Below are 16,012 nucleotides of genomic sequence, written 5' to 3' on the forward strand. Positions count from 1 at the left end.
GATTTGAGCAGACAGACTGCAGTGATTCATAGTGCGCCCCACTAATTTCGACAGGGCTCCATGCAGGTTTAGTGGTCCATCCATACAGATTCCATGGCACGATCAGTGTCAAATCCTGCACATGCCACTAGCCCACTATGCACTGCTCAATCATTTGACCATGAATTAATGAAACTCCCAACTCAAGTCATCTCAAAACTCCAGTCTGTTAAAGCACCACCATCAAGCCTTCTTAACCATTGGTGATAATAGTTCCCTCATCCTGAAAGATTCCCGTTAGTTCTCTGTCCTCTACAAACATCAGTCTCCACATCTTCTAGGCCAAACTCTCACCACTCATGTTCCTGATCTGATCTCTCACACAATGGAGTTTATCATCAACACTGTGAGCCTCTCCTTTCCCCCTCACCCATTGCTTCACATTGTTAGAACATTTCTGTTACCCTGCTGCCACTTGTTCAATATGTTGTGCATTAACACACTGTTGTTATGTTGGAACAATATTAACTCGAGGGACAATTTACATAATTTAGATATGCTAAAAGACAAACAGTTTAGACAAACTCTACAAAAGATTACCAAGTTTGAAAGGTCAAGCTCACAACATGTAACTGACACAAAGCAAAAGAATACCTGACTGAAGACATAAGCCAGTCTCCCATTAATCCGGCCCTGGCCAGTTACCACACTGTCTCCAGGATACTGCATGAAAGAGCAAAGAACACATAGGTCAGAACAGTAATAAAGTTCATTAAAAAAATTATGTCAACGTCTTCTGAATTCACAGACAAAATATTTATTAATCTGGGAATGGGGCTGTCTCTTCCTCTGTGTTTGTGCTGGGCCCTAACGTCCCCCAATCCTGATAAGGACATTTGGAGTTCTACTATAATACACCTCTACCCCGATATAACGCGGCCCGCTATAACATGAATTAGGATATAACGCGGTAAAGCAGCGTCCTGGGGGTGGGGTAGGGAGGGGGCTGAGCACTCCGGAAGATCAAAGCAAGTTATATAATCAAAGTACACCTCTACACCGATATAATGTGGTTTCACCTATAACATGATAAGATTTTTTGGCTCCCGAGGACAGCGTTATATTGGGATAGAGGTGTATAAAAAAAACTTAATATGGAAAAAATGTTGAGAACTTTGTAGTTTTATTTAAACTTCAAACAAATTAAGGTGTTAAGGTGACACCGAAAAAAAACCCCTAACTACACACTAGAACGTAAGGAAACACAGTTATTGGCACACTGTAACCCTAGGAGCCCATCAATGCCAGCTGGCTGAGAGACCACCATACTGTAACTCATATCAGACCTCATGCACTTAATTTCCCCAACACACTGTTGTCATGACATGTATCTAAAAGGTGTCATGGAAGGTACCATATATAAACTGGCTGCATCCGGAAAATCACTGTATTTAATAAACACTAATTAATGGTTATTACATAAATGCCACATACTCCCTTTGGTCTCTTGCATAAACCTTCCACTGACATTGGTAATCTGCTGTGGACCAAGGGGAGTACCCAGTCCTAAATTCATATCCCAGACTATAATTAAGAACACTCTACAGAATGAGTTTGACACTGTTGCTCTAATACCAGGGTGGACTGATCTAAATCGGGGTGGGCAAATTTGTGGCTTGAGAGCCACATCTGGGTGGGGAAATTGCATGCAGGGCCATGAATGTAGGGCTAGGGCAGGAGTTGAGGTGCGGGAGGGAGTGTGGTGTGCAGGAAGGGGCTCAGGGCAAGGGGTTGGGGTGCAGGAGGGGTGCGGGGTGCAGGAGGGAGCTCAGGCAGGGGGTTGGGGTGCAGGAGGGGTGCGGAGTGTGGCAGAAGACTCAGGGCACGGGGCTATGGCCAGGGGGTTGAGGGGCAAGAGGGGGTTTGGAACGTGGCAGGGGGCTCAAGGCAGGGGGTTAGAGGGCTATGGCCAGGGAGTTGGGATGTGGGATGTAGGAGCGGTTCGGGCTCCGGCCCAGTGCCGCTTACCTGGAGCGGCTCCAGGGTAGCAGCAGCGCCCAGGCAGGCTGACTGCCTGCCCTGGCTCCACGTCCCCGCAGCCCCTGGGAGAGGGAGAGAGGGCCTCATGTGCTGCCCTCACCTGCAGGTACCTCCCCTGAAGCTCCCATTGGCTGCGGTTCCCTTTTCCCAGCCGATGGGAGCTGTGGGAGCAGGGCGGGGGGGGGGGGGGCGGAGGGCGGAGAGGGGAGCAGGAGAATAGTTTGCTCAGCCCTGATCTAAATCAAAGTGATATACATCACCAATTGTAATCACACTTTAAATCAGCAAATCTTGATCTAAATCAGGGGTCCCAAATTCAAATGACCACGAGGGCCACATGAGGACTAGTGCATTGGCCCAAAGGCCGCATCACTGACACCTCCCTCCCGCCGCCCTCGGCCCCGCCCCCACTCCACCCCTTCCGTGAGGGCCTGCCCCTGCCCCATCTCTTCTCCACCTCCTCCCCTGAGAGCACAGCTCCCTGCTCCTCTCCCCTCCCTCCTGGAAAGTGCTAAGCGCCACCAATAGCTGTTTGGCGGTTTGGGGGTGGGAAGCGCCTGGAGGTGGGGAGAAAAAAAAAAAAAGAGTAATATAGTGGTGTAGTATTAAAATATACTATGCCATTAAAAGTCAATTGATTAACTTTTTTATTAATTTCTTTAACTGTAATGTGAAAAGTCAGTGCTAATTTTGACAGTCATTTCATTTTTGGCCACCTACCTGGCAGCCTTTTGTATCAACTAGAGCATCAATATTAGGTTTGATAATCTGAGATGAAACCAATCTCAGTGTTGCTTTCAAAGGTTCATCAGTGAGCCTTGACTTTAACATAGATTTGTTGATCTTCATGGAAGAGAAAAACTGTTCACATATATATGTACTTCCAAACATTGCCATTATCCTTGCGGAAGCAGAGAATAACATGGAAATCTTTCTTATGAAAGAAACCTGTAGAATTCCAACATCTGTCTACTTCTGCTTCAAAATGGTGTCACACTGAAGCTCTGCTAACTCCATCAGCATTTCCTCTGCAACATAGTCAATTTCAACAGCAAATGACGTGGAAAAAAGTTGAAAATGTGGTTCAAGTGCCTCGAAATCTTTAAACTGCACATCAAACTGTTTGTGTAAGTTAGAAATGATCTCTGCATATTCTTTCAAGGATTTGGGTTCAACTTTTCCTAAGTAATTCAGAATTGAGAAATGAACCAAATTACCAGCAGTCAGCTGTTTCCCCCACAAAGTAAGCTTGACTTTGAATGACTTAACGCTGTCATACATCTGTGTTATCTGTTTTCTACCCTGAAGTTTCAAGCTCAGTGCATTCAGGTGATCAGTTATGTTTGTTAGAAAAGCAAGGTTGCAGATAAAAGTGGAATCAGCAAGTTGTGGAACCTTCTTGTTTTTCATTTTCATGAAGGAATCAATCTCCTCTCTATGTGCAAAAAAAGGCTTCAAAACATTTCCACGACTCAGCCATCTACCTTGAGCGTGATACAGAAGTTCCCCATATTCGCTGTCCATACTTGCTAGAAAAGAGGTGAACTGTCTGTGATTCAGCCCTCTTGCACGTATAAAATTAACAGTTTTAGCAACTACATCCATAACTTCCTTCATCTGTAGACTTTTACTACACGAGGCTTCTTGGTGCAAAATACAATGTATACTGGTGAAGCTAATTCTTGGTATATTGAGGCTGTTCAGTTTGGTCGTCAATAATCCAACCATACCAATGTTTTCAGAGCACATTGACGGCGCACCGTCCGTAGTCAAAGATATGAGTTTATTCCATCGCAGTTCAGCTTTTTCAATGCACTTTTCCAGTCCTTGAAATATGTCACATCCCGTTATGGTACCCTTCAGTAGCATTAAGTCTAGCAATTCTTCAGTTATATTCAAATTGCAATCCACACGTCTAATGAACATTGCACACTGTGTAGTATCTGATACATCTGTACCTTATCAAGAGCAACTGAAAACGCTTCGAAGTCTTTTGCCATTTGAATCAATTGTTTTTGCACATTATCAACTAAATCCGTTATCCTGCAGGCAACTGTATTGGCAGACAAGTTATGCCTCAAAAACTTTCTTCCTATCAGGACATAAAGTTTCGCTGGCCTTCATAAGACATTCTTTTACAAATAAGCCTTCTGTAAAAGGTTGCGATGATTTAGCTATCATTTCGCTTATCACAAAACTTGCTCTTACTGAATCTTTGCTGGACTTGTTAATCCCCGAAAAGCAGATTTCTTTGCTTGGCAAATGCTGCCTTAAGTTGCTGAACTTTTTCCTCTTGGATTTTTCCAGTGAATGCATCATATTTTTCATGGTGCATCGTGTCATAGTGCCGACGCACGTTATACTCCTTGGGAACAGCAATCGTTTGCTGACAAATAATGCATTGAATTTTATCTTTTACCTCTGTGAAAAAATAAATTAAATTCTCCCATTTGTCTTGAAACGCTTTTTTCTTCCATGAGTGTTCTTTTTTTTGACGAAGTCATTTCTATGCGGTTTTATTAAAATATATACACTCAGTAAAGCACCCGCACTGCACTGGGCTGCACCACCACTCCACTCCTGCTCTGCCTCTTCCAGGGGTGACATGTTTTTAGAAATTCTGCTGGTGCCCAGAACCTGCCCTCCACCAAACTCCTCCCCCACCTACCTAAGGCTCTAGGAGGGAGTTTGGGTGGGGGAGGGGGTCTAGGGTGCAGACTCTGGGATGGAGTTTGGGTGCTGGGTGCAGGCTCTGGGCTGGGGCAGGGGGTGGTGGTGCAGGCTCTGGGATGGAGTTTGGGGACAGGAGGGAGTGCAGGGGTGAGGGCTGTGGGGCTGGGGATGAGGAGTTTGGGGCACTGGAGAGGCTCAGGGCATTGGAGAGACTCAGGACTGGGGCAGAAGGGCAAGGGAAGGGCAGCCTGCCCTGGCCCTAGTGGATGGGGACACTAGGACCCTGCGGCAGCAGGTGATGCCAGAAGCCGGCAGAGCCTAGCGGAGTCAGCATGAGCTGCAGGCTCTGGGTCAGTGAGGGGGCAGCAAGTGGGGGCCAGGGGACACTTGGGGGAAGGACACTTGGGGGAGGTGTGTGGGGGTTACAGGCATGGCTGTGGGAGAGACCTAGCCCCAAACTTTGGGGAGCAGCACGCAGGCAGCTTAGCTGCCATATAAAATAACTGGGGGTGGGGGTGAGGGGAATTTGGTGGCGACAGGAAGTAACTGGGAGGGGGGGGCGCAGGGAGCTTGGCGGGCCGAGAGGAAGAAATCCGCGGGCTGCGGCCGTGTGTTTGAGACCCCTGATCTAAATAATAGATTTCAATCTCAGTTTGCATTTCTATTTTTTAGTTATTCTCCTACAGAGAAGTTGATTCTCTGCACATGCTGAAGAGGCTACTGCTGGGAAAAGCTGATTTAGCACTTCAATGAACTCCAGTTCAAGGTGCTAAAATTGATGGCTTCCACCAGGGCTAGCTGTCTGACTTTCTTAAAAACATTTGTAGCAAACATGTACTCTTAATTTTTTTAATTTATTTCACATACAGCACAACATACACTATTTCACATATCTGACAAGTGCACACATTGGACACTTCCCATTTTGTCTTATTTTCATTCACCAACCACTCACTACAGTAATTACCAGGGTTTACATGCACATTTCATAGATGTTAAGGCCACAAAGGACCATTATGACCTGACCTGCAAAACAGGACACAGATTTCACCCAGTAATTTCTGCCTCAAGCCCAATATAAATGCAAAAGTTTGTTCGCCTATGTTTCTGTTTCTAATGTGACCAATTGCCAGGGCTCTAACTACTGAGGTTTGAGGACCTGCTATACATGAAGTTGAGAGAACAATCAAGAGGTTAATTGAGCAAACAGGTATCCTTCAAAAAATGTAAAATCAACCCAAGTGAAGCCAACAGAAAGGAGCATAACTATAGCAGGTAAAATGGAAATGAGGAATGCAAAGAGGGAATCTGAAAAGCAACCAAACACAAAGACAAATACCAAGAAACTCTATCAAAGTTTATTAGAAGCAGGAAGCCTGTTTGAGAATAGGTGGGTTGGCTAGAGCAGTTCTCAATCAGGGGTACGTGTACCCAGGGGGATATGCAGAGGTCTTCCGGGGGTACATCAACTGATCTAGATATTCGCATAGTTTTACAGCAGGTTACATAAACAGCATTAGTGAAGTCAGTACCAACTACAATTTCATACAATGACTTGTTTATGCTGCTACATACCATAAACTGAAATGCAAGTACAATATTTATATTCCAATCAACTTTTTTTGTAATTATATGGTAAATATGAGAAAGTAAGCCATTTTTCAGTGTGCTGTGACACTTTTGTATTTGTCAAGTATCAGAGGGTTAGCCGTGTTAGTCTGGATCTGTAAAAGCAGCAAAGAATCCTGTGGCACCTTATAGACTAACAGATGTTTTGGAGCATGAGCTTTCGTGGGTGAATACCCACTTCGTCAGATGCATGTAGTGGTAATTTCCAGGGGCAGGTATATATATGCAAGCAAGCTAGAGATAATGAGGTTAGTTCAAATCAGGGAGGATGAGGCCCTGTTCTAGCAGTTGAGGTGTGAAAACCAAGGGAGGAGAAACTGGTTTTGTAGTTGGCAAGCCATTTACAGTCTTTGTTTAATCCTGAGCTGATAGTGTCAAATTTGCAGATGAACTGAAGCTCAGCAGTTTCTCTTTGAAGTCTGGTCCTGAAGTTTTTTTGCTGCAGGATGGCCACCTTAAGGTCTGCTATAGTGTGGCCAGGGAGGTTGAATTGTTCTCCTACAGGTTTTTGTATATTACCATTCCTAATATCTGATTTGTGTCCATTTATCCTTTTCTGTAGAGACAGTCCAGTTTGGCTGATGTACATAGCAGAGGGGCATTGCTGGCATATATTACACTGGTGGATGTGCAGGTGAATGAACCAGTGATGGTGTGGCTGATCTGGTTAGGTCCTGTGATGGTGTCGCTGGTGTAGATATGTGGGCAGAGCTGGCATCGAGGTTTGTTGCATGGATTGGTTCCTGAGTTAGAGTTACTATGGTGCGGTGTGCAGTTACTGGTGAGAATACGTTTCAGGTTGGCAGGCTGTCTGTGGGCGAGGACTGGCCTGCCACCCAAGGCCTGTGAAAGTGTGGGATCATTGTCCAGGATGGGTTGTAGATGTTGCCACAGGATTCTTTGCTGCTTTTACAGATCCAGACTAACACGGCTACCCCTCTGATACTTGACACCATGTAAGGCACTGCATTTAGCCGTATGGAGTGGAAATCCATCAGCCTCATGAAGAAACTTGCACAAATACAGACAAATATCATCTTCCTTTCCAAATGCAAACGGATGGACATCACACCAAATGGACTAAAGGTAGAAAATCCACTGCTATCTACATACTACACAGACCACAGTGAGAGATTATGCCATACTCCATCAAAGAAACTGAGGAACCACCTGATCAGCATCCTATACACGAAACAGGAAAACATCAAAAAAGAGCTCTCCAACCTGGAGACTCTCATTAATAACCAAACTTCCATACAAACGGACTTCACTAAAATAAGACAGGAGATCTACATTACTCACTTTACCTCTCTACAAAGGAAAAAGGACTGTAAGCTGTCTAAACTCCTACCTGCCATATGGGGCCACAATCATGGTACCCCCAACCCACCCAGCAATATCGTCAATCTATCCAATTACACACTCAGCCCAGAAGAGAAGTCTGTCCTATCTCAGGGACTCTCTTTCTGCCCTGCCACCCCCACCAACATGATACAGTTCAGTGGCGATCTGGAAGCCTACTTTCGCCATCTCCGACTCAAAGAATACTTTCAGGACAACACTCAACAGCGCACTGATACACAGGTACCCTCCCACCAACAGCACAAGAAGAAGAACTCCACATGGACTCCTCCTGAGGGTCTAAATGACAGTCTGGACCTATACATTGAATGCTTCCGCCGACGTGCACAGGCAGAAATTGTGGAAAAACAACATCGCTTGCCTCAAAACCTAAGTCGTGCAGAACGCAGTGCCATCCACAGTCTCAGAAACCACCCTGACATTATCATCAAAGAGGCTGATAAAGGAGGTGCTGTTGTCATCATGAACGGGTCTGACTACCAAAAGGAGGCTGCCAGAGAACTCTCCAATACCAAATTCTACAGGCCACTTCCCTCAGATCCCACTGAGGAATACACTAAGAAACTGCACCATCTACTCAGGACACTCCCTACACTAACACCTGAACAAATCAACATACCCTTAGAGCCCCGACCAGGGTTATTCTATCTACTACCCAAGATCCACAAACCCGGAAATCCTGGACGCCCCATCATCTCGGGCATTGGCACTCTCACTGAAGGACTGTCTGGATATATGGACTCTCTACTCAGACCCTATGCCACCAGCACTCCCAGCTATCTCCGTGACATCACTGATTTCCTGAGGAAACTACAATGCATTGGTGACCTTCCAGAAAACACCATCCTAGCCACCATGGATGTAGAGGCTCTCTACACAAACATCCCACACATAGATGGAATACAAGCTGTCAGGAACCGTATCCCTGATGATGCCACAGCACAACTGTCTGTTGAGCTCTGTATCTTTATCCTCACACACAACTATTTCAAATTTGATGACAATATATATCTCCAGATCAGTGACATCGCTCTGGGCACACACATGACCCCACAATATGCCAATATTTTTATGGCCGACCTGGAACAACGCTTCCTCAGCTCTCGTCCACTCACGCCCCTTCTCTACCTACACTACATTGATGACATCTTCATCATCTGGACCCATGGGAAGGAGACTCTGGAAAAATTCCACCATGATTTCAACAGCTTCCACCCCACCATCAACCTCAGCCTGGACCATTCTACACGGGAGGTCCACTTCCTAGACACCAAGGTGCAAATAAGTGATGGTCACATTAACACCACCCTATACCGAAAACCTACTGACTGCTATGCCTACCTTCATGCCTCCAGCTTCCATCCCAGGCACATCACACAATCCATTGTCTACAGCCAAGCACTGAAGTACAAACGCATCTGCTCTAACCCCTCAGACAGAGACCAACACTTACAAAATCTCCACCAAGCATTCTCAAAACTACAATACCCGCATGAGGAAATAAGGAAACAGATCAACAGAGCCAGACGTGTACCCAGAAGCCTCCTACTGCAAGACAAACACAAGAAAGAAACCAACAGGACTCCACTGGCCATCACATACAGTCCCTAGGTAAAACCCCTCCAACGCATCATCAGGGATCTACAACCCATCCTGGACAATGATCCCACACTTTCACAGGCCTTGGGTGGCAGGCCAGTCCTCGCCCACAGACAACCTGCCAACCTGAAACATATTCTCACCAGTAACTGCATACCGCACCATAGTAACTCTAGCTCAGGAACCAATCCATGCAACAAACCTCGATGCCAACTCTGCCCACATACATACACCAGCGACACCATCACAGGACCTAACCAGATCAGCCACACCATCACTGGTTCATTCACCTGCACATCCACCAATGTAATATATGCCAGCAATGCCCCTCTGCTATGTACATCGGCCAAACAGGACTGTCTCTACAGAAAAGGATAAATGGACACAAATCAGATATTAGGAATGGTAATATACAAAAACCTGTAGGAGAACACTTCAACCTCCTTGGCACACTATAGTAGACCTTAAGGTGGCCATCCTGCAGCAAAAAAACTTCAGGACCAGACTTCAAAGAGAAACTGCTGAGCTTCAGTTCATCTGCAAATTTGACACCATCAGCTCAGGATTAAACAAAGACTGTAAATGGCTTGCCAACTACAAAACCAGTTTCTCCTCCCTTGGTTTTCACACCTCAACTGCTAGAACAGGGCCTCATCCTCCCTGATTGAACTAACCTCATTATCTCTAGCTTGCTTGCATATATATACCTGCCCCTGGAAATTGCCACTACATGCATCTGACGAAGTGGGTATTCACCCAAGAAAGCTCATGCTCCAAAACATCTGTTAGTCTATAAGGTGCCACAGGATTCTTTGCTGTTTTTGTATTTGTGTATTCGATTTTGTAAGTTTTAAAGTGAGGTGAAACTTGGGGTATGCAAGACAAATCAACCTCCTGAAAGGATTATAGTAGTTTGGAAAGGTTGAGAGCCACTGGGCTAGAGAACAGAATCCTAAGAATCATAAAACTGTAAGACTAGAAGGGAACTTGATAGGTCATCTACTCCAGTCCCCTACACAGAGGCAGGACTACGTATTATCTAGAACACTCCTGATAGGTGTCTCTCTGACCTGTTCTTAAAACCTCCAAAGACAGAGATTCCACAATCTCCCTAGGTAATTTGTTCCAGTGCTTATCTACCTTTACATTTAGGAAGTTTTCCTAATGTCTAAATCTCCCTTGTTGCAATTGAAGCTCTTTAATTCTTGTCCTGTCCTCACTAGATAAGAAGAACAATTTATCACCATAAGGATTAAAAAGCACAAGAGAGATACTGAACAGAAATACCTTATTCTGATCAGACTCCATCCCAAAGTCTGCACATCTGTGTTCCACGAACATGTCATACTCAACAAAACTGTCAGGGTCCAGCAACAGAAGAATTCGCTCCCTTGCTGTCAGCTTTCCCTGAAACGCAGCAAAACACATTTAATAAGACCACCATTTGGTTAAACATCCTGCAAGGCATAACTTAATACCACTAAAAGAAAACACGTGGGGATTAATATTTATCAAAGAGTCCAGAAGCATCCCCACACTTGTTTCACTAAGCAGGTGCCTCACCCCTTCGCCACAATATTTAAAATAAGGAAAGTAATCACAATATCAGTTAAGGCAAACACAATGCAAAATAAACTGGAAACAGAAAACAGACAGCTGGAAAGTGAATCCTAGTATCACTAGAGGGAACATCAGGACAGAGGTGGTGCATCTGGTCCAGGTTAATGACTGGAGGTAAAAGAAACAAGGTGGGAAAAGGCCAGGGAATGTAGCAGCAACCAAAGGAAGCAGTATGTGGCTGTTGTTTCTAGGGTCCCTGGGTTGGGCAAGGAGTAGTGGGTGGCCCAACTGGGTTGCCCAACTGATCACTGGGAAAACGGCCTAAACGCTGAGAAGAGGACAAAGCTTTTTCAGAAGCCTAAGGGAAGGGTGGGATTTAAAGGGCCCAGAGACAGGGCTGAAGATCCTGGTGGGGGGATGACAGTTTCATCTCTTTGCTACTCTGGAAGGAGTTCCTTCATTATGACTCTGTGACTTGGCTGGAGGGTTGAACTGCTAGAGATGTGCCTAGCAAAGCTGATAACCTACAGGGACCACCAGGAGCAGGAAAAGACCTGCACTACCAGATGCAAAGGCAGGAAATGCTCAAGAGGTGTCCCCTGTTACAAGGACCCTAAAGTTAGTCTCCTACTTTTGTAACTTTCCTCCTAAACAAGTAACCGATTTTTTTTTTAAATCAAAAGTGCTAAATACCCAGCAGCTACAGATTTTTGAAAACCTTGGCCCCAGAGTATTAGCATAAAGGGACACTACATGGGCTTGTCAACACATACAGTGATGCTGTAGTGCTTAGTGAAGATGCTACCTATGACAATGAGAGCGCTTCTCCCATTGGTGTAGGTGTTCCACCTCCCCAAGAGGCAGTAGCTATGCTGATGGGAGAAGTCCTTCCATCAATATAGCTCCGTCCACCTAGGAGTTAGGTCAGCATAACTATGTCGCTCAGAGTTGTGGATTTTCCGCAACCCTGAGTCACGCAGTTATACCGAGATAAGTTTGTAGTGTAGACAGAGCTGTCCCTTGGGAATGGTGAATCGGGGTGATCGCTCTGGGCCCTGCGGGACAGTGCAATTGGCCGGTGTGGTAGGTCCTAGAAGAGATGAATCTGTCACTTCCGCCCTGGGCCCCGCAGCCCCTTGGGGGCAGCCTTGAGCATAGACCAGGGCTTTCACCTTTGATTTCTTCAATTGATACATAAAAAAAGAAAAATCATGTGAACCTTCAAAATAGTATTTCATGTTGTTGACTCTTTAATCTACTGATCTAGATCGTTCTTTCCCAGAGATAAGCAAAGCAAGCGGGTTTCTCAGTTTTGGTGGCAGGGTAAAGGGATAACATGGAGGTACTCAGCAAAGTCTGCCCCAGACAGAGCAGGGTGTTATCCAGAGCCAAAAGGACTGGGCTCTCAGAACTGCATGCCCTGAAAAAGCCAGCCATTCCCTGCAGAGTAGGGGCTGCCCTGGAGGAACCATGGCCAGCAGGAAAGGCTAGAGGGCAGTGTGAGAACAGAACAGAAGCACAGCACAACTAGCTAGATCCTCTGAGGAGGAAAATCAGAGGATTTACCAAAGCAAAGTCTGGGACAAGATTTGTACCAATCAGTATCGTCCAAGTGTCAGTGTGACCTGAATTAGCCTCCTGGAAAGTTAAATAAACCTACATTCTTGGAGCTAGTCTTTCTAAGGCCTGCAAGCAAGTCCAGCTGACTAAGTGGGTGAGGGGAGGACACTCCTTGTGATTTGTTCTGTCTAGATAAAAATACAGACTTAACTTGCAAGAGCCCATCTCTGAAATCAAGCAGCAACTGTTTGTGAGCAAAAAGGAGTTGGCGTAGGGCTTCTGCGGGTACTGTCATTCCCTGACATGCTTCCAGTTCCACGTTGCAGCAGTTGCTGTTTGCCTACAGGGCTGTACCACATCCCAGTTTAGGGTTTTCACCGTTTGAACTTGTGTATGGTCACGAGGTTAAGGGGCCATTACAGTTGGTGAAGCAGCAATGGGAGGGGTTTACGCCTTCTCCAGGAACTAACATTCTGCACTTTGTAAGCAACCTACAAAGCACCCTCCGACACTCTTTAGCCCTTGCTAGAGAGAATCTAAAGGATGCTCAGGAAGAGCAAAAGGCCTGGTATGACAGACATGCCAGATATCGGTCCTTCAAGGTAGGAGACCAGGTTATGGTCTTAAAGGCGCAACAGGCCCATAAGATGGAAGCATCATGGGAAGGGCCATTCACGGTCCAAGAGCGCCTGGGAGCTGTAAACTACCTCATAGCATTTCCCAATTCCTCACTAAAGCCTAAAGTGTACCATGTTAATTCTCTCAAGCCTTTCTATTCCAAAGACTTACAGGTTTGTCAGTTTACAGTCCAGGGAGAGGACGCTTAGTGGCCTGACGGTGTCTACTACTACGGAAAAAAGACGGTGGCGTGGAAGAGGTGAACCTCTCAACCACCCTGGAACGTCTGCAGCGGCAACAAATTAAGGAGCTGTGCACTAGCTTCGCCCCATTGTTCTCAGCCACCCCAGAACGGACTGAACGGGCATACCACTCCATTGATACAGGTAATGCTCACCCAATCAGAACCCCACCTTACCGAGTGTCTCTTCATGCCCAAGCTGCTATAGAACGGGAGATCCAGAACATGCTACACATGGGTATAATCCGCCCATCTACCAGTGCATGGGCATCTCCAGTGGTTCTGGTACCCAAACCAGATGGGAAAATACGCTTTTGCGTGGACTACCGTAAGCTAAATGCTGTAACTCGTCCGGACAACTATCCAATGCCACGTACCGATGAGCTATTGAAGAAGTTGGGACGTGCCCAGTTCATCTCTACAATACACTTAACCAAGGGGTACTGGCAAGTACCGCTAGATAAACCTGCCAAGGAAAGGTCAGCATTCGTCACCCATGCGGGGGTGTATGAATTCAATGTCCTTCCTTTCGGCCTTCGAAATGCACCCGCCACCTTCCAGAGGCTGGTATATGGTCTACTAGCTGGACTGGCATAATTTGCAGTTGCCTACCTCGATTATTTGGCCATTTTTTCATACTCCTGGCCCGAACACCTACTACACCTGAAAAAGGTCTTTGAGCGCATCAGGCAGGCAGGACTAACTGTTAAGGCCAAAAAGTGTCAAATAGGCCAAAACAGAGTGACTTACCTGGGGCACCAGGTGGGTCGAGGAACCATAAACCCCCTACAGGCCAAGGTGGATGCTATCCAAAAGTGGCCTGTCCCAAGGTCAAAGAAACAGGTCCAATCCTTCTTAGGCTTGGCCGGATAGTACAGGCGATTTGTACCACACTACAGCCAAATCGCTGCCCCACTGACCGACCTGACCAAAAAGACCCAGCCAAATGCAGTTAAGTGGACTAATGAGTGTCAAAAGGCCTTTACCCAACTTAAGGCAACGCTCATGTCGGACCCTGTGCTCAGGGCCCCGGATTTTGACAAGCCATTCCTAGTAACCACAGATGCATCTGAGCGTGGTATAGGAGCAGTGCTCATGCAGGAAGCAACAGATCACAACTTCCATCCTGTCGTGTTTCTCAGCAATAAACTGTCTGAGAGGGAAAGTCACTGGTCAGTCAGTTAAAAGAAATGCTATGCCATTGTGTACGCCCTGCAAAAGCTACGCCCATATGTTTGGGTACGGCGGTTCCAACTACAAACTGACCATGCTGCACTAAAGTGGCTTCATACTGCCAAGGGGAACAACAAGAAACTTCTTCGTTGGAGTTTAGCTCTCCAAGATTTTGATTTTAAAATTCAACACATCACAGGAGCTTCTAACAAAGTAGCTGATGCACTCTCCCGTGAGAGTTTCCCAGAATTCAGTAGTTAAAAAGTGTTCTTAAAATGTACAAGTCTGTTAGTTATATACTTAGGAGTATATGTAAAGGTGTATGTGTTGTATTAATCTGTTTATTTTCAAGTTCTAGAAGGAAATCGCCGCCAGTGAGCTTCCCCACTGTCTGCAATTTGGGGGGCGTGTCATAAACAGATAGCTAAGGGTTAATGTCTCTTTCACCTGAAGCACCTGACCAGAGGACCAATCAGAAAACCGGATTTTTTCAACTTTGGGTGGAGGGAATTGAGTGTCTTTGTCTTTGTCTTTTGTTTTTCTGGCTGCCTGCTTTCTCTGAGCTTTGGAGAAGTAGTTTCTTTTTTCTAGTCTTCTGTTTCCAAGTGTAAGGACAAAGAGATCAGATAGTAAGTTATATGGTTTCTTTTCTTTGGTATTTGCATGAATATAAGTGCTGAAGTGCTTTGATTTGTATTCTTTTTGAATAAGGCTGTTTATTCAATATTCTTTTAAGCAATTGACCCTGTGTTGTATCATCTAATACAAAGAGAATATTTGTAATTATTTTTCTTTGTATTAGATGATACAACACAGGGTCAATTGCTTAAAAGAATATTGAATAAACAGCCTTATTCAAAAAGAATACAAATCAAAGCACTTCAGCACTTATATTCATGCAAATACCAAAGAAAAGAAACCATATAACTTACTATCTGATCTCTTTGTCCTTACACTTGGAAACAGAAGACTAGAAAAAAGAAACTACTTCTCCAAAGCTCAGAGAAAGCAGGCAGCCAGAAAAACAAAAGACAAAGACAAAGACACTCAATTCCCTCCACCCAAAGTTGAAAAAATCCGGTTTTCTGATTGGTCCTCTGGTCAGGTGCTTCAGGTGAAAGAGACATTAACCCTTAGCTATCTGTTTATGACAGGTGTCTGTTATGAACATTTTATCCCTTGATCGGTCTGAAGCCCCTCCTCCCATCAACTCAACAGTATACAAGATAGCAGGGACAAGTCAAAGTACAGGAATTACCAAGGTATGTCCCTCTTCTCCACTGCCGAGAAGATCCTTGCTCACAACCTTTTGAACTGTCTCCTCCCTCTTGCTGAAGTTGTCCTTCAGGAATCCCAATGTGGTTTCAGACTGTCTCGGGGCTGGTTGTTTGTGCTTCAGAAGACAAGTATCAGCCATCTGCACACTTCTCTTTTCTCAACTTAGCCATGGTAAGAGAATCCATGGGGAACGGAGGAAATGGTACAAGAACACCCTGAAAGTATATCTTAAGAAAGGAGACAGTGATCATGAATTGGGAAGAGTTGACTGGAAATAGACTGCAGTGGCACTGCATCACA

At 45.4% G+C, this 16,012-nt stretch overlaps 1 protein-coding gene across 7 annotated transcripts in view; it reads right to left on the reverse strand.

Moving 5' to 3' along the window:
• PCCB (propionyl-CoA carboxylase subunit beta) overlaps positions 1–16,012 on the reverse strand; it is a 101,935-nt gene that overhangs the window by 81,730 nt on the left and 4,193 nt on the right. For 5 of the 7 annotated variants that reach the window (XR_007775972.1, XR_007775973.1, XM_050965524.1 and 2 more), the window contains exons 2-3: positions 10,570–10,689; positions 634–702 (exon numbers count right to left, since the gene is read on the reverse strand). Coding sequence is in view for 5 of the 7 variants with exons in the window: in XM_050965524.1 (XP_050821481.1) it covers positions 634–702; positions 10,570–10,689 (189 nt within the window). In the remaining 2 variants the exon portion in view is untranslated. Of the gene's footprint in view, positions 1–633; positions 703–2,739; positions 2,944–10,569; positions 10,690–16,012 lie in introns of those variants that run through there. The other 2 variants (XM_050965522.1, XM_050965525.1) reach the window with 2 other exon arrangements.

The sequence above is a fragment of the Gopherus flavomarginatus genome, chromosome 8 (genome assembly GCF_025201925.1).
Source record: "Gopherus flavomarginatus isolate rGopFla2 chromosome 8, rGopFla2.mat.asm, whole genome shotgun sequence".
Classification (NCBI taxonomy): Eukaryota; Metazoa; Chordata; order Testudines; family Testudinidae; genus Gopherus; species Gopherus flavomarginatus.